The sequence below is a fragment of the Phalacrocorax carbo genome, chromosome 20 (assembly GCF_963921805.1).
Source record: "Phalacrocorax carbo chromosome 20, bPhaCar2.1, whole genome shotgun sequence".
In the NCBI taxonomy this organism is placed as follows: Eukaryota; Metazoa; Chordata; class Aves; order Suliformes; family Phalacrocoracidae; genus Phalacrocorax; species Phalacrocorax carbo.
In genome coordinates this window covers 4,915,311-4,941,208 of record NC_087532.1, presented here as the reverse complement: position 1 = coordinate 4,941,208, position 25,898 = coordinate 4,915,311, and the positions used below count along the sequence as shown (strand labels likewise).

The following is a 25,898-nucleotide window of genomic DNA, read 5'->3' as shown; positions in this document are numbered from 1 at the left end:
GGCAATAGCTGTGCGGATTGAAATGTGAGATCCTTTTATTCAACAATTCCTGTAATGTTTTGACATCTTCCTTCCAAAACCGGCCCTCGCTTCTTTGAAATTTTGCCCATGCTTCTTTTTTTTTTTTCCTTTTTGCCCCCTGGCTTTCAACTACATACAGAGATCACAGAAGTCAGAGGTAGAAAAGCGCTAGAATTCATTTCTCCACACAATCCCTTTAGGCCTCCCTTCTCTTATATAATATTTTGATGTGCTTGGCTAAATTCACCTTCTACCAACTTAAGTTCAGATACATTTGTTGATTCTGCTGAAGGTTTTTCATAGAAACAGGCTTTGAGGCAGTCAGAGATAGACGCCGGAGGTTTACACCAGTGTTCCTAAAAGCAGGATTTGCCCTTTTTAAAGCAGAGAGGTTTCCTCTACGAATTCCATTTCATGGTCTAACAGATCTCAGCATTAGCTACCTGCACTTCATTGTCAACCTACATTTTCTTTTGCTCAGTTTCAGCCAATTACTCTTAGTTATAGCTACAGTCCTTGGATTACCTTAAAGTACATTTCCCTCCTTAATGTTCTCATCACTTTTGGGGTGGTTATCACCTCACTGCACCATGAGCATGAGCAGCCTTTCACTTGCCATTTTCCCAAGGTGGCAAAAAGGACAACGTGATGCTATAAAAAGAAGAGGACATCGTCAAATAACCTCCCTTCATTTTCATTTCCAGGAAATGTAATTACAGTTCTTGTAATGCCTATATAGGTCTGCTCTACAGACTTCGCTGAAAGCGACTTCATGGTCTGGGTCGCTACTTGAGACTTTGAACAACACAAAGTGTGAAGGGAGGAGTAGGAAGAGGGAGGTCAATCTTCCCTCTGCATTGAGTGTGAGGTACACAGGAGCGTGGCCTGAGCGTGAGGATTGACCGAGTGTTGTCAAGAGCCGGCCTGGGGGAAATTTTTCCATCATACCAGGGCTCTATGCTGTGGACTGGATGGTGGTGGGATAAAGAAGGAATAATTCAGTGACAAGACAGCTTGTCAGCATGTGCAAATACCTGTCCACCTTCTCAGACACCATTATTACTGTTTTATACATATCTGCACCTCCTTCCATAAAAATATTCATTTTGGTCCTGGTCTCCCAGTTTAATAACATGCAGAGGAAGCACAGCTGCTGCTTAGCCTCTCTGAAAATCAATGTTAGCAGTGCATAAACACAGGAGAAGACCCCAAGCCCCTTAACAAACAACCCCTCTTCACAGAACGAATAATGGCTCTGGAAATGTGGCTGTTGCCCACTGCTGGGTAAGCACTTTTCCTTTCTTATTTCAGCTGCATTGTGTGTTGAGCAGCTGTGACATCCAGTGGCCAAACACAATACGGTTGGGCTTGGTACAGAACCCTTCATACATGGTAACAATAACAGAGCCCTTCCATTGCACTTTTCATCTTCAAAGAGCTGTGCAAACAGTAATTCATTAACCACTACACAGCTCAGTGGGGCAGATGAATGTAGTGACCCTAAAAGCACACATGAGAAGGGAGAAGGGGAAACCACTCTCCAAGCTCTCCGGGAGCATGACAATCAGCCCTCTGGTGAAGAGTCTGCCCTGGGCCAGCGTGCAGGCCCTTCACGCGCCACTGCAGAGAGCAGCTGCTGAGAGATAAGGGATCAGAAAGGTGCAGCTCATTCAGCATCTGATGAAGTGGCCACACCTGAGGGAAGGGTTGTGGTTTTTTTTCCCCTAGAGCAAAAGAGCTTGTGGCTAGGGTCTGGGGAGAGCTATGTGAGAGGATACAGCAGGACCAGAGCTGGTTTAGAAGAGACGCTTTGTCAGAGGCCCAGCCAGGGGAAAAGGCTTCTGCAGTGATTTTTCTGAATATGTCAGAGGACTTTATTGATAGATGTGGAAAGTAGGGAAGGGAGCGCAAACATGGAATTGGATTAAGAAATACAGTGGTGGAACCAAAACCAATGGACTATAATGAGATCCTAGCAATTAACTGGGATTCCTGTCGTGACAGGAGAATTGGAAGATACAGAAAACAAATCAGTGGAAAAGAGGAGCTAGGTGTTACCCATGGAGCAGGGCAACCCAGATGGATGCTAGCAAACATCTATTGCACAAAAAGAAAGAAAGAAAGAAAGAAATGGACCAAGAAATGGGTTTTCACAGGCCAATCAATGTTAATGGGGAGGAATAGTGGCTATAAAGTCTGTGCCAGAGGTTTAATCATAACATCTAGTGCACCTGCTGCATTTCAGATTTTGCTCAACTTATTGCCTGTGCTTGAGGTATGTGCTGAGGGAGCTGAGTGGGTGGGCTGGAGCGTGTTGCTGAGCTGCTCAGAGCCTAGGAGAGTTAGCTCTCCGTGAGCGTTACAAGTGCAATTATTCCATATCCCATAGGGTGTAAGATCCAGCAAGACATGTAAAAGTTATGTGTCTAGGTACAAGTTTGTCACCTTAAGTTTCTTTTCTAGTTCATGCAGACAAACAGCCTTGATACAGATGCTCTGTTTTATATGGGTATCTTTGAGGTCAATCCAGACCTGCCTGTTTCCTTTTGATTATAAAAGCAGACTTGCATGACTCAGAGATCCAAACTATGGACAGATGCATCCCATTTCAGAGATCAAGAAATTGGTTCCCTCTTTCCCCAAGTCATTTCTGCCCCAGTGTTTGCTTGCATAGCCCTGCAGTGTTTTTTTGTGGCTGACCAGGTCCATGCAGGGCCATTCAGTAAGAGCAGAAGTGGCGTGGGCCCCTCCTCTGCCCGCAGCTCATCACCACTGTGCTCTGCCTGTGCAAGAGGGTAGGAGCCAGAGTGATTCCCATGAGAATGAGGTCGATTTTTAAGGCAGGAAGCCAACATAAAGGAAATGTAAATCCTGCTGTCTGTGCTGTACCTGTTCTGTGGCAAGAGAATCCTGCTTGGTAACCCTGTGCTTTACATAAGCATTACGCACTCATTAAGAAAACAAATGAGTTGTTATTGGTTTACTCATACTGCTTTAATTCAGGTTTCCACTGTAAAAAAAAATAAACAACCAAAGCCTAAATACCAAACATAATTTCTTAATGGCTAATCGATTCCTAGCTTGCTTTCTCCTTTCGAGCAGAATATATTTCAAAGTGAGAGGGAAAGACCTGCTCAGCAAGGAGTCTCAAACACTCTTTAAGAAGCAGAGCAAGACTTGCATGCTGGCCTTTATAGAGGGGATTACTTAATCATTTTGTCATGGTTTGAATGAGCAGCTATGGGCTTTGGATGCACAATTCCTGGCAATTAATATCCGTGTGGTTTAAAAGCTTTCAATCTCACCTCAGAAAACCATATCAGATCATTAGCTGCTGGGAAATGTACTCTGTGGTATCAGCACCCTGATTTGTACATTGGTTCTCTTCCAAATAACCCTCGCCATCACCTGAAAATTCATGTAGTAGTTTTATATGTAGTTTAGCATTTATGGTAGTTTAAAAAGTAGTATATTTTTTCTTATTCAAGCCATCTTACCTGCTTTTTTGTTGTTGCTATGGTTATTGTGCAGTAAAGTTCCATTTTAAATAAAATATGTTCAAAGTATTCTGCCTAGTACATGAGTGTCTAACATAACTCTTATACTCATGTAGGCTAATGATTGGCCCATGCTACATATTCATAGCTACACACAAACCTGTGTCCATAGTATCACTCCTCCAAAATGGCCAGTCTAACGTTCTGCATCTTCAGCATCCATTAAACCCCCTTTAGTACTGAATAAACCCTGAGCACCCATTTCATAGGAAGTCAAAGACAAAATTCTCTGGCCAAGGTCTGTAAGCTCCCTGCCCTGGCCCTGCTGGCTTGCAAACTGCGGGCAGTAATTTCCACAGAAAATTCAAATCCCAAACCTTCCAAAGCCAGCTGGAGTTGGAGGAAATCAGAAATCAGACTGTCAGGTGAGATAGCAAGCTGAGGTCCCTCCAGCCATGCAGGGTTTGTCACGCCGATAGCAGACTCTCCCTGGCAAACCTTAGTTTAATTTTTGCGCTGTAATTGTGAGTTTTAGATCTTTTCAGGTCCTCATCTAGAATTTAGTCTAGGTCCTTCCCTTACCCCAGTCATTGTTCTGAAGTTACTTTCAGTATGGCTATTAAATGCAGGAACTGGTGGCTTTTAAATAATTTTCAGGACACTAACCAGTCCATCTCTAAAATCCTGACAGAAGAGAGGAGAATCAAGAGAAGCGGTGGAAGTTACGGGCATTAAGAAAGACATCAGGTCTGTCACCTCAAATCATTTCATTATTCATGTGCCTAAAACCTGTGGTGTTTAATCGCAGATTTAGGCTGCAAGAGAAAAGCATGACAGAAAAGGGGGATGAGAAGCGAGACAGAAAGATGTAAAGTCAGAGAAGGCTTTGAATGCCTGGAAGAAAATATCTTAAATAGACATTCAATAATTTTAATAGATACCCAGAAACAGCATTTGTCGGATTCTGCCATTACCTTTCTAATGAACGTTCCTTAAAAATGCCACGATCTGCAGAGTCACTGAGGAGAAGAAATCTGAGCGACAGAGTGCTGACTTCTGCATCCGATGGCTTTCCTCTGGAGCTCTCACCTCGGCTGCTGTGACGTAGTAACGCAGTCAGAAAGCCTCACTCATAAGGCCACTTAGATGCTGGACTGCTGTTCAAAAAGAAACTTAGCGAGATGTAAACAGGCTGGCACTTGCAGAACTGTCGGGTAGAGTAGATGAGGGTGGTGCACACCCAGCGACCCAGACACATGCTCTGCAGGTGTTCTGTGAGGCACTGGGGAGAAAGAGAAGCCCCTGAGTATTCAGGAAGTGCTTTCAAGGTGCTATGAATGCTCACACCCTGGAATGCAGCCTACACTGCGGAATGGTTATTAAGCACATTAATGCACCGGCAAACAAGTCCTGATCTGCGGTGGTTCTGCTCCCTGCCTCGGCACCCTCAGCCGTTTGAACCAGTCACTTCACACGCTGCAAAGCTCTGAACTCTCCTGCCCAACCGCTTGAAAGAGGGAAGGAAAAGGCCGGCCTAGGCAGCTTCTGTGCTCACGAGCATGTTGCAAGCAATCAAAAAACTTACGTATATGGCACTTCTAATTTTACTATTGCCTGTAAAGCACAAGGAATGACTAGGCCTTGCAATGGAAGAGCATTTTGATGGCGAGAACTGTTTTCCATTTCTGGGTGGTGGATGTCTGTAAGCCAGGACTGTGTTGGTGTTCTTTCTCCATCTGCTCCATCAGCGTGTTATACCAATGTGTTACCGTACTTGTGTGGGCTGTCAAACTGCATTACTAGCTACAGTGGCTTTATGTTTCCTGAAACTCCCTGATCCCGGTGTCCACCCCATCAACCATACATCCTCCTCCCAAACCGTTAAAGAAATATTTTAAAAGAGTGCACTGAGTATTTGAGTAACTGGTAACAAGCCCAGATTCCCACAGAAACTCATAGCCTGAGGGATGCTCAACTTTTTCTTTAAAGAAAGAGAAAAAGAAAAACCAGGCAGGATATATGACGGAGCAGTGGCATTTTTAACATCAGCTCTGACTTTAGTTTAATATTCTGTGATTTAATATTCAGTGATTCTGTGTTTCTATGTATGGTACAGTGCAATTTTAAATCTGCTGATCCAGGAAAAATTATACCAACACCTGAACAGTGCCAGACTTCTGATCATGGATGCCTGATCAATGCTGCCTCTAGCTACTGGAGTGCCGGTGCCTTCAGCTGCGCCCTCTCTCGCGGACACACGATTCAGTGGAGCGGACACGGCTCTTGGCATGGACTCTGTGGCCAAAAGCGCAAGTGAGTCCTGTCTGCCGGGGATGGACCGTGCAAGTTGGGGGGATGCTGCTTCTCAGCACGCAGCTCTTTGCTCACACTCCAGCGGAGGAAATTTGCTTGCTTTGTGCTGGTTTCGGTGTCACAAGGAAAGAAGAGCCTAGGCAAGGGGCAAGTGGGAGAGTTTAGGCTGGTCTTCTACAGCCAGTGCTCTTGCACAGCCTTGGTTCAATTGAACAGGAATGCAGAGATGCAAGAGCCTCAGTGCTCAGCCTCCCAGGCCAGAGGGTTTGCTTTACGCTCCACTTCTGCCTGACACCAAGCTAATTATGACCTTTCATAATGTGTCTTCTATCCCCAAAGAGCACCCTACCATACTTCACCATGAGTCTTTTGCTCAACTACTACAATGTAGAATTTCCTTTGGCCTTAGGCTTTCTTATGCTCCTTCTTTTCTAGCTTGTTGTAAGACTCAGCACCTCTATGTGATTTTCCACACATAGCAATCAAGGGACTTTTACAAAGTGCAGAGATGGTGGAGTATCTCTAATCCAGCAGTTATCCAGTGTAAAAATCCAGCATCTGCTTGCTCAGAAGCATGTTTTTGCGAGGAGTGCTCCCTTCTCATGCCTTTGCACCAGGAAGGGTAAGGCTCCAGGATAAGTCAGGAACTACTGCCAAGGACACAGCTGTAAGGGGTATAACATGCAGATTTGGGGATGCTGGCACTGCAAGGAATCATTTACCTATAAAGTGACAGTTTGGTTCCAAGGGCTTTTCCTGGCCAATGTTGCTTTATCTCAGCTGTGTGCAACCCAGCAGAATTCCATCCTGATCCATGGCTGCGCAGCCCACATGAATCTGCACCTCCGGCACAGCAGAAAAAAGCACAAAACACCAGCATGCAGTGCCGCTCTGGACATGTGGGCCGTATCGCGCTGTCACGAAACAGCTTGGGTTTCAAACGGCATCTCCTTGCTAGGAGCCTAGGAGTCATGCAAGGGGGCCTCATGGGGTACTGCCTGAGCATGGCGTGCCTAGGGAAAGCAGTCAGTTCAACAGATTTCCTTTGCTTTTTATTAGACTTAAAGCTTGTCTCGGGGGGATGTTCTCAGGAAGGAAAGAAAACCGTGCCCAGAAGAAATGATCAGTTATAGTCAGGCTGGAAGGGCGAGGCAGTTCTGGAGCAAGCACAAACATAGCTATCTTTGCAAGCAACGAAATGGCTTTGTAGGGTGCAGTCAGGACAAACTGGGCACTGTCAGACCCCTGGAGCCCCTAGACTCCAACTCCAGGCTTGGGGAACCTCACAGGTTTGATGTTATGTACTTGAAATAGTGCAGATCCAGGCCTCCATCAGTGTGAACACAGGCTGTGTAGTGTCAGGTAGAAATGGGAGGAGGCAAGCCCAGGGGAATTGGGAGTCCCCATGAATTACATGTGTAGGTCTGGGCTCTGCAGTGTCCCAGCATGGCAAAGTGCCGGTCCCTGCTCAGGTCTTCACAGCTGGGGATGGTGCTCTGCCTTGAACAGGAGCAATCACGTCCGCAAGTGAAGGCTAAGGGCACGGGAAGGTGAGACGGGACAAGACCGTGCATTTCCCAGGTCAGCCTAAGGCCTTGTTCAAATGTTTTGATCTTGCAATGGGATTCCCCTCACTGCAGACTCCCTTCCACAATGCATTGTGTGACTATCCCTCAGTGAAAAAATTCCTGGAAGAAAACAGGTTTATGGGAAGCGTGGGCACAGCTATTCTCCATAATAAACCCACAAAGACCTTGTGTTACGTCTGCAACCTGTCTAACGCAACCAAAGTAGTTCGTTCCCTGGGAGCCACACCACTGGGGAGGGCCTGGAGGGATTGTGGCGACCAGGGCTGAGGGGGACGGAGGCATGCCCCCCGCCAGCACCCCACACCCCCACGGTCCGATGCTCCGGCACAGAGGAGGAGATGGGGTGGGGCCTTGCCAAGCTGGTCACGGGCAGCAGCTACTGGGGGAGTTGGATAAATAGGTCTGGGAAGGAACAGGATCCCTCCCCAGCGCCGCAGCTGGGAACAGCTCGTGAGTGGTCATGTTATCATTGAACACCACGACACTGCTGAGTCTGTAGAAAGCTGAGTGTTACTTTCCAGGGATGGAGGCTTTGCTGATCACAAAGCACCCAGTTCATTCAGCGATGCGTGGTTCATACTTCACCACAATGAAGCAGACTAAATAATTATCAATGAATAATTTGATGTTTTTTTCAACATCTAGGGAGGGATCGGAGCTTTTCAGGAGCATGAGTCACTCTGTTTTGACAAAGTCTTTAATTCTGTGGCCTGGTGTTGAGCTCTGTCCCACTCCATTATTTTTTGGTCACAACATGGTCTTCAAGCATGTGCCTTGGGGCACCAGATGCCCTTGTGGAGATCCAGGTAAAACACCTGAAAAGGTTTTTGTTCCCGTTGGCACGCTAGCATCTGAGGCGTCATTGCTGATTGCACAAATGCTCCTTCTCCACCCCAGGAAGCGTAAGAGTTATTCACTTCAAAATCAAAGCAAAACTTTATTGCATTTGTAATTAACCTTTTTCTGGAACTAATACCCCATCTCGTCTTCCTAGCCTTCCTCTTCCCAGCATTCCGCCTTCTTGCCGGTGCCAGCGCCGTTTCCACAGCCACCTCGGGACGCACGGCTGCACCTTCCGAGGGAGCAGGGCTGGGATTTCACGGCACTTTCTGCACCAGTCCAAAAATCCCGCTGCAAGATCAGAACATCTAGAGCAGCTCAACCACACGCGTGTCGAGCCTTGGCAAAACCACGGCTCAGCTTCCAGTTTTAGTGACAATACAGGGGTTAAATCGCACCCATCCCTCCCCGCACGTGCGCACGTGTACGTTTATATAGGTACACGCACAGTTCAAGTATATACGGGCACAAAGGAACCGTTTCCTTTGTGCGCACACGCCGGCAGAAAAGCCCTAGGGATGTCACTGGCTCGGGGGTTTGCCGCACAGGGAGGAAAGCTGCCCCGGCGGGGTCCCGGCGCTCCCCCCGCAACCGGCCCCGCGCGCTGCCCCCCGCCCACGCGTGGGCGCCGCCGGGCAGAAAAGGGGGGGCGGATTTTCCACAAGGTGAACGGCAGGGCCGCCGCGGCACGTAGCGCACGCACCCGCAGCCCGCCTCTGGCGCGAGGAAGCGGTAGCCAATAGAAGACCGGAGAGGGGTTGAGACAACCAATGGAGAAGCAGGGGGCGGGACAACTGCACGGGGTGGGCTATAGCCTGGCGTCGGCGCAGGCGCTCGGTCCCAGTCGGAGGTGAGGCGGTGAGCGGTGCGGATCCGTGCGGGGCCGGGCCGGGGTGAGTGCGGCGGTGGGGCCTGTGGGCCGGGCGAGCCGCGGCGGCCTAGGCCCTCCGCGGGGTGAGAGGTCCTGGTGGGGCCGGGGTTTCCACTCTTCCTCCACTTGGGAAGCAGATCCGGGGTCCCCGCTGCCTCCGTGAGGTGGGACCGCGCTGGCTTTGCCTGAGAGCTAGGCCGGGCTTAGGCGGTCTGCGGGCCCGTTTCCCGCCCCACGGGCAGCATTGGGGGGGTGGGGGGAGGCCTGCGCCGGCCTCAGTCCCCTCAGCGTGCGCGGGGCGGGGTGTGTGTGTGGTAAAACCTGGGGGACGTGGTGGGTCAAGGCTTCTTTCAAAGGCAGGGTTTAACCTCTCTCTTAATCATTAACAGTTGCTCTCGGATTGCGTGTCGTGATTTGGACCTTCCCCTCTTTAGCGGCAGTGGATGTCCTTCAGCTTCGCATCTCAAATATTTAACGTTTGATGTCAGCACTCAGATCTGTGTGCCTTAGATCTCCCAACGGGGTTAATTAAGTACCAGCTATCGCAAGGCAGTGGTTGTGGGGGGTAGGACCCGACAACTTGATGCACATCTCTGGATGGGAAGGTGTGGAAGAAAAATTGCTTTTTATAAGCAGCTTGCCTCGTGCAGGGGTGCAGGAGAGGATCTTGGTCCTTCTCCGGTTCCGTTAATTGACTGCTGAGTCACAGGGCAGGGCAGTGACTTTCTGAGCCTGGCAGGAAGTAGTGAAGTTTGTCATCCAAACCCACAGACTGAGGCAATGCAGTTTCAGGCCTCCATCTTACTAAATAATGAGAGAGAAAGTAGTTCAACATGTCTGTGACTTATCCCCTGCCAGGCCTTACTTAAAACACATTGGGTTGTATTGCAGAGCATGGAGGTGAATTAATACCACATGGAAAGCAAGGGAATGGGGTTGGAAGGTGCTCCTGGTGGTTCACATTTTTAGGAGTGCTTCAGCAATGTTAATATCTAATACAGTGAGATCAAAGGTCTAATGAGTCTAATGAGTAAGCTTTTCTTTTTTGCAGAGTGATGGTGGTGCAAGACTTGCAGTCTTAGAGGACATTTAAGTGTCACATAAGACTTCCACTGATAACTGTATGGCAGTTCTGTAATAAGATGCTAACTAGGATAGTTCTTTCTATGGCCAAACAACTTTACTGTTGTTTTTTAATGTCCATTCAGATGCTTGCAGTGCTTAGTCTTAACCCTGTCTTGACTTAAGAGAAATGTAACTGCAGAATAACTCATGAGTGCAGCTTTTGGTTATAAAGCTGGCTGTAAACGAAATTCTGGAAACGACTTTCAGTTGGAGCAGTCTGCATTGGTTTTACAGTACTGCATTCCCTGTGCAGAGCACAAGATCTGGTAGGGAGTACACGGTGTTTTCTTGGACTTCAGCTGATAGTGAAGCTAGTACTGGGAACTGGTGTGGTGCATTGGGCTGTAACTTAGCCTTGAAGCAGGTGATAACATGTGTGCTCCCGGGAAGGTCAGGAAAGCTAGTGTGATTCCTCTCCTAAAGGGAGTCACCGACCTTGTCAGCAGATTAGAGTACAAAAAAGATTTAAAGCAATGCCTGCATTAAATACTGCCATGGTATTTTTGTGTGTGTGGGTAGCTCCATCACTGAGTGCAAAGGCCTGGAGCAGGCAGTGCTGCTGCTGAGCTCTCTTGCATTCGGTTAGCATTTCCACAGCTAGACCTGTGTGTGGGCTGACTCACTTTCAAAAGGAGTTGACTGAATTGATTGAGGCAGAACACATACAGCTCAGCTTGTGATAAGCTAAACAGCATCAGATTTTTACCCAGGAATAGCTCAGTGGGAAAAGTGTTCCTTGAACACAGAAGTGAGGGGGGTTGCAAAATGAGCCCCCCCGCCCCCCAAAAAATATGGTGTGAGGAATTTCTGGAATGACGCAGTGCTGTGAAAATGCCTTTTCTAAAGAAAAGGGAGGGACTACTGGAGAGGTCATTTGTCAAGGACGCTGGAGTAATGTCACACCTGGCAGACATTCCCAATGGAAGCTCTTGCAGTCTGTATTCCTGAAGTTGCACTTCCTTGTGAAAGTGAACAAACAGTTCTTACATTGCACTAAGACTTCCTGTGAGCTGGCTGTGCTTTCAAAGAACAGGGCACCTAATATTTGTCTCAAAGCCAATGTTCTGAAACTGAAAGTAAGGCATAGTAGGTGCCATCCTAAACCTCTGAAAGCCCTTTTCAGATAAATGGGGATTCTTCCTATTAGCCATTGCTCAGTGCAAGTGCAGAGAGATAAGTGTTAGTGTGGACGGGACTGATAAAACTGGTGAGTTGTGGGGATTTATTTCTAGCTTACAGATTTACTGCTTAGGGTTAAGTAGTGGCACATGAAGGGCAGCTTGAACTAAGTTGTCTTGCTTCTTAGGGTAGTCATATCATCTGTCAGTGTCTTACTGTAAAATTGGCAATATCTAAAATCTTTGAGCTGCCTTATACAATTTCCTGCTTAGAGGCAGGACAGCTAGAAGGGACATTTTAAAGCCATGGGGCAAACCAAATAGCTACCCATATTTTTAACATGGGAAGGGAGGAAATTTGCTGTGGAGGAAGAAATGAGTGTATGGCGTTAACCCCCACCCCCCAATTCTGTAAAAGCAACAGTATCCCTAAGGTCCTGTTTTCTTAACTTAGCAGTAACTGTGGAGAGATTCATGACCATTTCTGTAAACAGGGTTACCACCCACATTAGCTTGCCAAAAAGTTGGCTTCCAGATCGTTCTGTTTCTGAAGCTGAGCTTTCTTCTCTGCAGATGAACTGGGTTTGGTGCCAGTCAGTGCCTTAGAGGCATTTGTATGACTTGATTTTTAAAATGTAGTTGAGCTTACATAAGGCATTCCTTACTTCAGTTTTCTTAAGGAAACTTGTATAGATATGTGAGAAGGGGGGAAAAGGAAGTATGCAGAAGATTGTGATGATTCCTCTTCCTTTTAAGAGGAAGAGCTATTCCTGTAAATACTCAAGACAGGGTATAACTATTAATATGAGTTCTTAATTAGAGCTGTGAGTGTTGCTATTTCAAGATGGGTTACATTTGGCTCTGAACAGCTGCTGTGCATACTAAGAACTGTTGCACTTTAGTCTCTTACCAGAAAGAATTCTAACTAGTAGCAGAGATTTCCTGTATTAGGATTGCTTGCCTGCTCTTATGTGGTGAGGTGACATTCCCCAAGATCTCTCTGGAACCAAAGCTTCTAGTTTTAGACTGTTCTTCCCACCTAGGTTGAGATCTCTGTCCTTTCAACACATGACTAACAAAATATAAAAGTTTTCCTATTTGAAATAGTGTGAAGTGATGTTTTTGAACTGTTACCATGATTGTAGGTGTTACTACAGGATGTGAATGTCAAGTTGATGCTGGCAGCAGCAGTTGCTGCATGCTGAGAGGGGTGCAAGGCTTGTGGGGTCCCTGGGGAGGGTGTCAGAGGTTGTTTCTGCACCCGTGGGCTGTGAGGGAGAGGGCCTGGGTGGCAGGTCTCATGAGGGGTGAGAGAGAGTTGGGTGGTGCCAGCTGTGCCTGTGGCCAGTTCAAGCTGCTGGAAGTTATACACAACTGGCCTCTGGGAAGCAGGGCATGGAAACAGGAGTGGTGTCTGTTGGGAGCAGGCATCAGCAGTTTGTGTGGCAGCTCTTGTGGGAAGGGTGTGCCAGTATTTGGGCTGCTGCCTGCTCTGCTCACCTGCAGGCTTAGGCTGCAACCTCATGGTCACACCAGCTTAGCTGGTGGCTGTGCAAGTCTACCCAGAAACTTGAGGTCTCCAGGGAGTTAGAAGGATGACATCTTTCAAAAGAATTACCACTTTCTTAGTGAATTATCGGTTTTTTTTTCCCCTCTAAGAACTGTAAGGAAGCTGTGACCTGCTGAAAGAAAATGGTGTCCACTGCAAGGCTGTGGCTGAAAGCCAAGCAGAAGCACTACAGCTTACCTATGCTGATGTCTCCACCCAAACAGTGCTCCCAAGGACTGGAATAGCTGTCCAGACCTTAGGTTGCATGGAGCTTCAGTATATGGAAGTCCCCCGGCACGTGAAGGCAGCAGTCATAACCACAAGTGCAGCTGTGGGGAAAACTCCTCAAATAAGTAGCTAGTTTAGAGGAGCTGAACAGGCGGTGCAGTATCCAGGGGTGTGAGCAGGAGAAAGATACGTGGTATTGTGCACTGTCAGCCTGAGCCCTGCCTTAATGCTGTGCAAGGGGAGGGGAAGCCTGAATTCAGCCTTGAGCTAACTGATCCAAGTAATGCATGAGATGAAGGAGACTGGACCCTTGTTTTCACTTGGGGTGGAAGAACCTTCCCCAGTCCTTCAAAATGCTCCTGCGTAACAGATGTGATGCGCTGGGGTTGAAGAATGAAGAGTGTGTGAGTAAGAGAGAGGACCCAGGAAAAGCAAGCCATGCAAAGTTGATCCAGCCACCCACCCGCATTAGGACTTGTGTCACCAGAAAAGCATGTAAGGCATTAGTAATTAGAGATTCCTTACTGAGAGGCACTGAAGTGCCCATTTTCCATTCAGACAATTTCTCTAGAGAATTTTGCTGCCCTACCGGAAGCTTGTGTTTGTGACATCACTGAGAGGCTGCCGAGCCCGGTAAACCCTACAAATGATCATCTATGCCTACTGTTCTGTGTAGGGTCTCGTGATGCTGCAGTCAGGTAACTTAGAAATGTCAAAAGAGACATGTCCCTGGGAGCAGTGTTAAAAGGATCAGGAGCACAGGTGGTTTCCTCTAGCCTCCCAGTCAGAGGGTGGGGTTCAGGAAGGAGGAAGCGAATTCAACAGGTGTTTGCCTGGCTGGTGCCATACTCAGATTTTGGCTTTTATGATCATGGATCAACCTTTGAGAAGCTAAGCCTTTCAGGAGCTGATAGGATTCACCTGATGAAGTGGGGCAAGGGCATTTTTGCCAACAAGCTGGCCAGACTTAAGAAAGCTTTAAACTAGACTTTGGTGGGAAGGAGATGGAGTTTTGAATATCAAAGAAGAGCCAGCGGCTGCTGATACGTTAAGAACCAACACGGACACAGTTGTGAAGTGCCTTAAAGGAATTCAGGCCAGGTCTAAAAAGCTGACAGGGTCGGCAGCCTGACTGGAATGTCCAATGCATGCAGCATGGGTAACAAACAGGAGGAGGTGGGAAGCCCCTGTGCACCTAGAAAGCAATCTAATTGCTATCATTGAAACTGGTGGGATGAATCACAGGACTGGAGTGCTGCAATCAATGGCTATAAACTCCTCAGGAGGGAGAGGCGAGGAGTGGGGGTTGCCCTTTATGTATTTAAAAAAAAGTTGATTGCACAGAGCTGTGTTTGAACAATATTGATGAACAGGTTAAAACTGAAAGCTTGAAAGAGGCTGTATTTAATTTGGATATAAGGAAGAAATTTTTTAGGATGAGGGTGATGAGACACTGGAAGAGGTTGTCCAGAGAGGTTGTGGCTGCTCCATTGTTGGAAGCATTCAGAGACAGGTTGAGCAGGGCTTTGAGCAACCTGATCTAGTGAAAGATGTCCCTGCTTGAGGCAGGGGTGTTGAACTAGACAGTCTTGGAAGGTCCCTTCCCACCCAAACCATGATTAATGCTAAACTCTTCTTTTCAGGTATTAAAGATGTCCATTCTCAAGATCCATGCCCGTGAAATCTTTGACTCACGTGGGAATCCCACTGTTGAGGTAGACCTCTTTACCAACAAAGGTGAGTCCATAGCTGTAGACGTTTATTCCTTTCTTGTATCTGATGAAGCTGAAGAGGCAGTCCAAAGTATACAGACTGCCCTGTTCTAGCAGTGGAGTTGTGCCTACTCTTTCCTCCATGCATATAACATGTTGCTGATCTTGCTATGGGACTTGCAGGAAAACCCTACCTTGTTCTACTGGGATGAATTTGCTGAGCTCAAGAGAGCCTGGGCAGTGAAGGGTTTCCTGAAGTGTGCTGCTGCTTACAGTCTAAATTGTGCAAGTGTTAATCCAAGCCTGCCTTCCTCCCCTTGCCCTGAGGGTAACTGGGATAGCATTTGCTAAGTCAGCATTAACAAAGCCTTTGTTCCTGTCCTTAGGCAGCTGCTCATAGTCTTAGTTTTCAGTATTCTCTAAACTCTGTATGACTACACTTAGAGTGTAATTCTTGATTTGTCTAGCAGCCTTGTGTAATGGAACAGTCTTCTGCTGCTGAGTTGAGTCTTGGGTAATGGTTTCTTCTCTGCATAAGTACTCTGGCAGGACTAAACAACTTGTCTAATTGGGTTTTCGAATATAACATCTTATATTTTTAATTATTGTAGGACTTTCCCTGGGTCTGTTAGTTGTTTGTCTCACATCTGATAGGATCTGACAAAGGCATTGTGCAAACACATACCAGGGTGGTTTGGTGGACTGAGCAAACACAATAGCTGATCTCTCTGCCTCAAAAGATTAGTGTAGTCATTAAATGAGATTGCCTCTCCTAAGCTCTTTGCTGTAGTGGGATAAGGGAAAGACTGGAGATGGCATCTTGAACTGCAGGCAGAACAGACTCCAGTGTACTGATTTGCTCAAAGTTCAGCATCTTGGGCTGGAAGAATGGGCGTTCTGGGTGGCTGTGCTGTTGTTGGAAGGGCTCAGAACTCATATTAACAAAATAGGCCTCCTAATTGTCCCTTGTGTGCCACATCGTAGAATAATTTAAGGGCTTGCCTGCCAGGCTGAGCTCAAAAGTAGATTTGGTGAATAAAGGTGTGTTTTTGGAAGGGGAATGGATGACACTCCTGACTAAATGCTTGAAATGCACAGTGGAAGAGGAGTGCGTTAGCTTGCTGTTGATAAGTATGAGGGAGACACTGATGAATTGGTGATGCTGCAAAGGAGCAGACAGCTCTCAGGAACACTGTATAAGTGAGCAGAGATGTGGTTTGGAGATTGCCTCTTCCGTCTCCAGGGATGGAAGGTTGTGGAAGGTTGGGAGGGTATATGGGTAGAGATATTTTGTGGGCTTGAATGTGCCAAGACAGTTATTTTTTCTGTTGTGAACAGGTCTGTTCAGAGCTGCTGTCCCCAGCGGTGCCTCAACTGGAGTCTATGAAGCTCTGGAGCTTCGTGACAATGACAAGACACGCTACATGGGGAAAGGTAAACCTGAATTTTGGTACCCAGCTTGGCCTGTTACAGTGGCTATGTTGCTGCCAGATCATAGCAGAGGACATGTGGGCTCCTCTACTGCTGTCCATATTCTGTACAAGGCATGGCAGTTAACCAAAAGCAGTGGAGGCGAACAGTAAGGTGATAGCTACACCTACCACACGTAGGGGCTGGGGCAGGGGTAGAACACAGGCTGCTGGATTTCCCAGGGGACCATGTGGAGAGTGACTCTGCCTCCAGCAGTGCAGCTACATAGTGGTGGAGATCACTGTACTTCCATAGGTGGGTGCATGGAGCTCAGCATGCCAGCTAGGTGATAATGCCTCTAGTACAGCATGCCCAAACATACTTTGTTGTGCCACTCCTGCTGCCCAGCACGTTGGTGCATGTCAGAGTACAGAGTGCTTTAGTAGTGCCGGAAGAGCATCTGAACTACCTGCTCCATAAGGCTTGGTGATAACTGCAGCTCTCTTCGTAGACCAAGTTTTCAAGGAACTGTTAAATGTATATGCTCTGGCACTGCAGACTCCTTAGATCCCAGCATGTTAAATCCTGAACCTGAGGTTTATGCCAGCTGCTGACCACAGCTAATATGTGGTTTTACACTGGTAATTGTGAAGATAACTTTTGTTTTGGACTGTAAAGCCACTTCAGCTTTTTCCTGCCGTTATAGATAGCCAGGATACTTAAGTTTTAGTGGTATAATATTTTGGTTGTCTGGGGACTGACTATCTTCTGAAAGGAAATTAAACACAGCAGTCACCAGACAGGCTTGGGAACAAGTGTTGGGGAAAAGTAATAGCTGTGTATGAGATGTCATTACATAATAAACATCCTAATAGTAATTCTTCGGACTACTGTGAGAACTTGGACAGTCAGGACTTGTTGTTAGCTTGCTGCTGTAAAAGCATTGGCGATGCCTTCCAAGTATATGCAATCAACTTTTGGCTGGGAGAGCTGCTTGTCTTCAAACTTTTCTGCCAGTCAGGTGAAAAGAAGTTGAAATGTTTTATGGCTATTAAGAAAGAGAGGTTAGTGTGGATGACTACAGAATTGAACTTAGAGAACCTTGTCTGAGAAGATTTGTAGTTATTGCTTTAATACAGAATAAACTCCTAGATAACTGAATATCCCAAAGAGCTGAAGAGCTTATGCTGTTTACCTAGGGCACTTTTCAATGAGGAGAGTAAATGTGTACTTACATCACTGTGCTAAATGAGTGTGTGCTTAGACCTGTTAAATCTGATCCTAGAGGCAGTTCTTCATGGCACTTACCTAGGCGGTAATCTGAGCTTCCATGACAAGCATCACAGCTGCAGGTTTTTGTCAGCTGGGGAGTAACATAAGTTATGAAAAAATATTCACCAAATGGGATGAGGTGCAGATAGCTGGTAGGTCTTTTGTAATCTGCAGGCTTAGACCATTTAAAAGGCAATTAATGTGGGTCAGGGTGCACTTAATTAGCATTCATGAGTTCTGAAGCTTAGGTCTTTGGAAATCTTTAAATGCTATACAGGGATGACAATATTCCTTAGATTAATTTTGGTACCTGGCTAATGATGGTCTCTGCTTATGGGGAAGACGCAAGTTTATACTGGAACTGCTGGTTTATGCCATGGTGTGTCCATGTAGATTAAAAGAATGGTGTGATGTTCATGCTTTATTCCCTGTCTGAAGCAAGAGCAGACAGTCCATTTCTGTGCCTGCACCCAGGTACAGAGACAATGTACTTCAGCACTGTATCAAGTGTAAAATGTGTGCTAAGGTGATGCTTTAGCAATGTTACAAAGGGATAGCAGATAGTGAAATGACGCAGCTGCTGCATGCTGAACTTCTGGGGAAACCTTTTTCTTTCCCTTTACTCATCCATTCCATGAATGAATCGGAATAGCCTATCCTAAAAACTTTTCTAAAGGCTGTTGTTCAGCCACTTGAGGTTTAGGTCCACAATGGTGTTTGCAATAGTATGGAAACCTGGGTGGAAAGGCCAAATACAGCCTTGCTGGCTGATGCAGTTTCCGCTATGCTCTGAACCCTTTTGTTTCCAGTTTTCTGCTCAGCATCAGACACTTGCTGACTTGTAGGTCTGTTTATCTATTTGTGTCCTTTTCTTTTTCTTGCATGACTGGCTTTTTTTGGCTGTGAGTCTTCATCTCTTCCTTGATTCTCTTGTCCATTTCGCTTCTGTCAGGTGTATCCAGAGCTGTTAAATATGTTAACGAGTTCCTGGGGACAGCATTGTGTACACAGGTAATGGATGTGCTTTCAGTGCAACCTTGTCACTTGGATGAATTTCTCCAGTGCATGGTCTTGCAAACTAACATTGCAGCAGGCATTCCTAGATGATGCTTACTTCATGCAACTTCCATTCAATTGAGATGACCTCTATAAGTGTACAGATCTGGCTGTAAGCTCAGGTTGGATCGGGGTTTGAATAGCATGAGGTGTACTCTTGATATTTTATTGTTGTTGAGATCACCTACTAATGCCTGTGTAACCAGTGTGGTTGACCAGTGTCTGATTTGCTTGTTCCTTCCAGGTGTCTCAAAAGCTGTTGAGCACGTCAATAAAACAATTGCACCCGCACTGATTAGCAAGGTAGGAGCAACCTGTCTTCTGCTAACATCAGTTAATGCCAGTCCAGTGGGTCTGAACTGAGGGGCTGTCTCTTTAGAGACAGTTAAAGGAATGGTAGTATGTGGAGGGATGTTAGCCTCTGTGTTGGAGTGCATGTGAACAAACTGACCTACAGCAATTGCTTGACTTAATGACTGCATTTCTAACACCTAATCAAAACAATTGCTAGCAGCCTAGTGCTGTAGTGTGCAGAAACAGTAAAGCACTGGCAGACTTCAGTGGTGTGCAGTTGAGATACAAGTGCCTTTATGCACTTGGGGAGGGCCTGGGTTTTGTCCAAGCTGGCTGATTTGGAAGGGAATCTGAGGGGATCTTGGTCTGCTTCAGGGAGATTCCTGTGCCCTTGGTGGGCACTAAGCCCTAGCTAGAAAGGATGGTGCAACACTAAGTGGTTATGCTTAAAGTGGTTGCACGTTCTTAGCGACAGTTCCAAACATTATGTGCAAGTTACAAATGGGTGTATGTTGTGAACAAGCTGGTTGCCTTAGAGCTTGTACTAAAGGGGCAGGGGGCATAACCTGGGGCTTCCTCCTATGCCATGCCAGGCAGAGAGCAGTGTAGATGTCAGGAAGCCAAGGAACATGAAAGGCTTACAGCTCTGAATGTGGAGCGCAAAACAAGCTTTTGATGTGTTCAAGTTACCTGTCAGCCTTGGTCTGCTGGAAGTGATCAGAAGATGCTACTGTGTGATAAAGAACTAGTCTCTTCAACTGTTGGTAGTTGTGAATAAAATGTAATGGATAGGTAAGAGTTTGTAGAGCCATGCTTTGTGTCAAGCAGTGCTTTGCTTGCTTCTCTGCAGAATGTCAACGTTGTGGAGCAAGAAAAGATTGACAAACTGATGCTAGAAATGGATGGATCAGAGAACAAATGTAAGTGGGCTTTGTGTTGCAGCAAGGTGTGGAAAGATGGAGATTGGTTTATAGAACTCTAGCTTGCCTTATTAGAAACGATGGGCAGTGCATGGCATATGCTGTGCACTTCTGTAACCAAGCCCATGGCGCTGGTATTGCTGAGTTCCTCTCTGAAGACACAACACTTGTATAACCATTTCTTCCTATTTCAGCCAAATTTGGTGCCAATGCCATCCTGGGTGTATCTCTGGCTGTATGCAAAGCTGGTGCTGCTGAGAAGGGTGTCCCCTTGTACCGTCACATTGCTGACCTTGCTGGGAATGCAGAAGTCATTCTTCCAGTTCCTGTAAGTCTCCTGATAGGGCTAGCTAGAGACTTGATCTGACCAGGTGCTTCATGATGTCTTGCGGTCTCGGATCAAGTTTTCATGGGAATGAAGAGTCTGAACATAGAATGTTCCAGGGTAAATTGAGAACAGCATTTAACTTGATTTCTGTTTTCAATTACTCCAAGGCTTTCAATGTGATCAATGGTGGCTCCCATGCTGGCAATAAGCTGGCTATGCAGGAGTTCATGATCCTCCCTGTGGGTGCTGACAGTTTCAAGGAGGCAATGCGTATTGGTGCAGAGGTCTACCACAATCTAAAGAACGTCATCAAGGATAAGTACGGCAAAGATGCAACCAACGTGGGTGATGAGGGTGGCTTTGCCCCCAACATACTGGAAAATAAAGAAGGTAAGGATGAGCTAAGTGTGGGAGGAGGCATAACCGATAGCCAGAGAATGAAGACTGTACCTGTCCAGCATGAATGGGAGGCAGGATCAGTAGGTTGTAGGACTTGTTGCTGTTTCTTTACTCTGCTTCTGTCCTGGAACACTTTCCAAGGTGCTATACTGATGTCCAGTACAGGACACGGAGCCTGGACATCAGTTTATGCAGCTTGACGGGATGGCTTTGACTTCAGTGCCTCACTACTGTTTCATTCCTGTAGCAGCATAAGGGAATCTTAGCACCTTCCAGTTGAAGTGGTGTGGGAATGTCTTCATGCATTCATTGTAGGTTTCCCAGGAGTCAGTAATCAAAGCTCGGTGGAGTTGTTTTTCTGCTGACGAGGAAAACAGTTTGAACTATGTGTGGTAATGTGTGGGAGTGCATGAAGGTTTGCCTGGGAAGCTGAGGTATTTTCTGCTTCCACAGCCAAAGAGTTCTGTTAGAAACATGTGGGGGAGGGAGGCAGTTTGTCTTGTGGAAAGTGAAATACCTATGCCTACAAAAACTATACCAGAAGAGCTGGTTTTCTTCCTCTCTAGCAGAAACAGAGCTGCTAATGAGCTGGTAGAATACTAGAACTCTAAGTTACTTATTACTTTAAAGCTGTTAGTTATGTTATTGTTGAAGGTGGCCTCTGAACTGCCTTTTCTGTCACTGAAGATACTGAGCCAGGACCAGAAATTGGGGTGTTTCCAAATCCCGCAGTCGTGTGCAGCTCTGGCTAGGTCTGTACCCTAGCAGACATCAGTGAAGATGACCTTGAATGACCATTACAGTCCAAGGAATTTGTTGCTGGCAGCAGCTGCTTTTGCAGTTTGTACTAATGAACATCTTAACCCCAGAAACCACCATCTGCACACCAAAAAAAAAAAAACCAACAAAACCACGTGGTCGAAGCTTCCTACTGTAAATAGCCTGGCTGACCCAGCTGTTTGCTTTGAGTTAGGGGTGATTAGGAGAGTCTTACTGGTCGTGACCATACTAAATTTCCTTGCTTGGACCCTGCCAGACAGGGTAGCCTAGTGGGTAGTATGCAGAGACTGCTACTGAATAGTTCTATTCCCTCTTCTGCATATAAACATGCAAGTGGAGAACGGGTAGACGCCAAGAGGGGGTGTGCTGTGCAGAGGCAGGCTGTGTATCACATGGCCTGTCAGCGTTTGGATGGTCAAAACCTGATCTGGAGCTAAAAGGGATTAAAGTGCAGCCATTACTTCCTGCCTGCACACATAAAGCTGAAAGAGGGTGTAGTATCATCTAGCATTAAGCTTTCTGGGCTGACATGTAGTCCTGCCTGAAGAGATTATGGATCCCATAATGGTGTCTCAAGGGTATTACAAGCTGAAAGCAGTATTAAAGTAATATCTTGTTCCAGTCAGTTCAGAAGTGGGAAAGTTTAAGGCAGTTTTCTATGTTGCCTTTGGGCTTTACACAGGGCGTAATGGAGATTCTTTGCCAAGTGAATGTGCTGTTGTTGGTAACTGAATAGCTTTAAGATGTTTGGTGGGAGCTCAGAAATACCTTACCATGTTTCAGCTCTGGAGCTGCTGAAGACTGCTATCAGCAAGGCTGGCTACTCTGAAAAGGTGGTCATTGGCATGGATGTGGCTGCCTCAGAGTTCTACCGTGATGGAAAGTATGACCTGGACTTCAAATCCCCTGATGATCCCAGCAGATACATTTCTTCTGATCAGCTGGCTGACCTGTACAAGGGCTTTGCCAAGAACTACCCCTGTAAGTTTGTCAACAAGAAGCACGGGAGTAGTGGCGAATACGGGTTGATTGCAGAAGGAAAGAGTTAGGGTGCAGCCTCCCCTCAAAGAGGGGTCAAGAGCAGAACAAACAGCCTTTTTAGGGGTCTTGGGAATGTTCTTTGAGGAGGGTAGTACTTGGCTGGAGCACTTTGGTACCACTGCTTTCAAATAAGACCTTTCTGGGTGGCATTGTCTTAATGCTGCTTGTGTCCCTCTACAGTGGTGTCCATTGAAGATCCGTTTGACCAGGATGACTGGGCTGCCTGGAAGAAGTTCACTGGCAGTGTTGGCATCCAGGTGGTCGGCGATGATCTGACTGTGACCAATCCAAAGCGCATTGCCAGGGCTGTGGAGGAGAAATCTTGCAACTGCCTCCTTCTTAAAGTCAACCAGATTGGCTCTGTGACAGAGTCCCTGCAAGCGTAAGTTTTCCCCTCTTGGCCATGCCAGGGAGGGGGATTGTCTAACTGAGGGAGATGAACCTAGACCGGAGCTAGTGGAATAGAAATCTGTTGATTGGGCATCTGTGAAAGGAGAACAATTGTTAACTAATAGAGGATATTGGCAAGTAAACTCGTACCTTGGTGGTCTTGAGGTCATATAGGCACATCAAACAACTTCACTGGGTCTGAGCATGTGTAGAAGCAACTCTTTATCAGCTGAGCATGTACCAAAGGGCAGTTCAGTCTTGCCAAAGCAAGGAAGGCCTGCTGCTTGGCAGTGTCACTTAGGGCAAAGGGCGTGGTGTGAGGCTTCATCTCTTTATCTCTTCTAGCTGCAAGCTTGCCCAGTCCAATGGCTGGGGTGTGATGGTGAGTCATCGCTCTGGAGAAACAGAAGATACCTTCATCGCTGATCTGGTAGTTGGTCTCTGCACTGGTCAGGTTGGTATCTGCTGCTGCTGTAGTTTGCCTTTTTGCTTGATGAGATAATAGGGTGATGAAGCTGTGCTGCACAGCAGATGGGGTCTTCTCTGACTTAAGGCATGTGGGTTTGGTGTTTCTGTATGTAGGAAGCTGATTTGTCTAATGGGAGTGTGACGAGGAAACATAATCTTGTGTAAACTCACCTTTAACCACTACTTCAAAAAGATCTTAGTCAAGTCTGCTGGGTGTATTGGGATTTCCTGATACTGAAGCTGTTAACAAATCTTTATTGCTCCCAAGCCCTATCCTGTTTGAGTGTACAGATATTTAGAGCCTGATGGTGAAATAAAGCTTGTGATTATGCTTATTCTAAACAGTATAGAATAGTTTTGTGTTGGCATCTGTGGCCTTACTTCTGCTGTAGTTCTGAACCAACTTTCTGCTTGTCCTTGCAGATCAAAACCGGTGCCCCTTGCCGATCTGAGCGCCTAGCCAAGTACAACCAGCTGCTGAGGTGAGACTCGGGGAGCAGCTCGGGAGGGCTGAGGGTTAAGCTTGGCATGGGATGGATGCTCCACTAATGCATTTGGGGCATAGCTTGGTCTTCTGTATCTCAGAAACACTCTGCAGCTTAAGGACTTAAAATGGACCCTGGCAGAGGCGCTTTTGGGCTGGTGCTGTGCTGGCAGAGCTGGCTGCGGGCTAATGGAGGCGGGTGGGTAATGTCTGATGTTAAAGGGCAACATCATACAAAGCATCCTGTGGTACTAGATATGTGACACTGTCCTTCCGTCTGCTGCATAATGCAGTTCCCTTGGGCAAGCATTTAAAAGGTTTGGGCAAAGTTGTGTAAGGTGGCTGTACTGACCAGTGCAGTTGAACATGCGTGTAGCTGAAGCTGCTTGGTGGGAGCTGGCTTGTGACTGGCAGCATCTTCAGCACCAGGTCAATCGGGTGATGTAGTACAAGGCCAGCAGCTGTGCTAAAGCAGTTCTGTGCTGTCTGCTCACACCCAGCACTCTCTCCCCTTTCCCTCAGAATCGAAGAGGAGCTTGGCAGCAAGGCCCGTTTTGCTGGAAGGAACTTCAGGAACCCTCGTGTCAACTAAGCCGTGCAGATCAGTCAGCGTTGTTCTGGTTTAAAGCACTAGTTGTCTACTTAGATCACAATTACCTGTACTAGAAAGATAAGGGCAGCTGAAGGAAAAAGACCAGTTTGCAGGTCCTCTTCTTCCCCCCTTAGTTCCTTCACCTAGTGTTTTCACCAGCTCTGATCTGTTACTTGTAATGCCCTGCTGCTTTTGTAGAACAGTCCCTGTGGCGGGTTTCTGTGTATTGAACGCCCTCTGGGAACATGACCATGTCACTCAGGCCATAAACACTTCAATTCCTTTCTCTGCCTGTCTGGTCTTCAATGTTTGGAGTTATGTGACTTGCAGTGCAGCAAGAGGTACCTGCAGACAGAAATAGTAGTGTTTTTACATGTGAGAAATAAAAGCATCAAACAACCCAACAAAGTGTGGCTTTGAGTGACTCCGGGAGAGCGTGAGGAGTGGGGATGCCCACCTCTGCGTGACCATTCTCCGGGGAGCAAGCCTGCTGTTGCTGCGGCCAGGGCGTGGATGGAAGTTGCTGTGTGACAAAGAATTAGCTGAATGCATGTACCTGCTCTTAAGAAGTGGCCTTCTGGGATGTGTTGAGTTACTTGGAGGGGGTCCTAAGACCAGGTTTCTAACCCCCAGATCTTGTGATCCTGCAGGGGAAGGGGAAAAGCTCAGAGGTCCTTCCCTCCATTGCCAAAGGTGAGGTGTGTCCTGCCAGCAAGAGCTGTGATTAACCTTTGCCGTGGGCTATTAACAAAATAAATCTGTGGTGACCTTGGCTTTTAGCAGGAGGCTGGCGCAGTGCTAACCATGTTGAAAGTGAATCTGTAACTTCCATCTTGATCTGTTGCTGTGAGAGGATGTAGCCCAATAGGATGGGAGCTGTGGAGCAGCACTGTTCCTGAACCCTTGGGCTTTGTTAATAGCACTCTAATGTGAGGTGTGATTGAAAGTTGATCTGATAGCTGTGCTTTAATTTTTACCCTGTTAGTATTTAGTTACCATATTTCACAAGGGGGAAGGAAAGGCTTCAGGGGATTTCCAGCTGTGTGAGAGCAGATGGCCCTACACAAAAGGCTCATGAGCAAATATTTGTTTCCAAAACCCTTTGTGTTCAGGTTGCGGCTCTGCTGGTTTGGCTGGGCAGGGAGGGGAAGGCAGTGAGAGATTGTAAAGCATGTGGCTCGTTCTCAGGCAGTGCTTGTATTCTTGGAGGTGAGGAAGAATTCCTTTTTCCTGGGGTTTGGCAAGAGTTGGTTCAGTGGCTCTGTCACCGTTGCGGTTCTATTGCTCTGTGGAGCCGCTGTCAGCAGCAGCCGCAGGCTGGGGCGGGGGGAGTGGAGCTGTAAGGTCAGCCCCTCACCAGGTAGGAACAGGCAAATGATTGCACACTTGAGGGAGGGATTGTTTAAGCCAGTTCTTGGTGTTTTTTTGCCATAATGGCAGATTTGTAAGGAAAATATTAGTTTCTGATTCACTTACACGATTATTCTACCAGTCCTTCAATTCCAGGAAACTGAATTACCTGTGTCTGGCATCTTTATTATCCGTGAGGAGCACGGCAGTGCCCCACTGTGGGCGATGCACGTGTTGCATCGTGCTGTTGC

The 25,898-nt window shown here is 46.9% G+C and overlaps 1 protein-coding gene across 1 annotated transcript; it reads left to right on the top strand.

Annotated features, from left to right (window-relative positions):
* Nucleotides 1-9,039: 9,039 nt before the first annotated feature.
* ENO1 (enolase 1) lies at nucleotides 9,040-24,705 on the top strand. The gene is made up of 12 exons (XM_064470489.1): nucleotides 9,040-9,153; nucleotides 14,795-14,888; nucleotides 16,202-16,297; nucleotides 18,846-18,904; nucleotides 19,746-19,815; nucleotides 20,010-20,143; nucleotides 20,311-20,533; nucleotides 22,106-22,303; nucleotides 22,544-22,745; nucleotides 23,099-23,207; nucleotides 23,645-23,703; nucleotides 24,228-24,705. Exons 2-12 carry the CDS (start codon nucleotides 14,804-14,806, stop codon nucleotides 24,295-24,297), a joined length of 1,305 nt encoding a protein of 434 aa, XP_064326559.1. The 5' UTR covers nucleotides 9,040-9,153; nucleotides 14,795-14,803; the 3' UTR covers nucleotides 24,298-24,705.
* The last annotated feature ends 1,193 nt before the right edge of the window (nucleotides 24,706-25,898 follow it).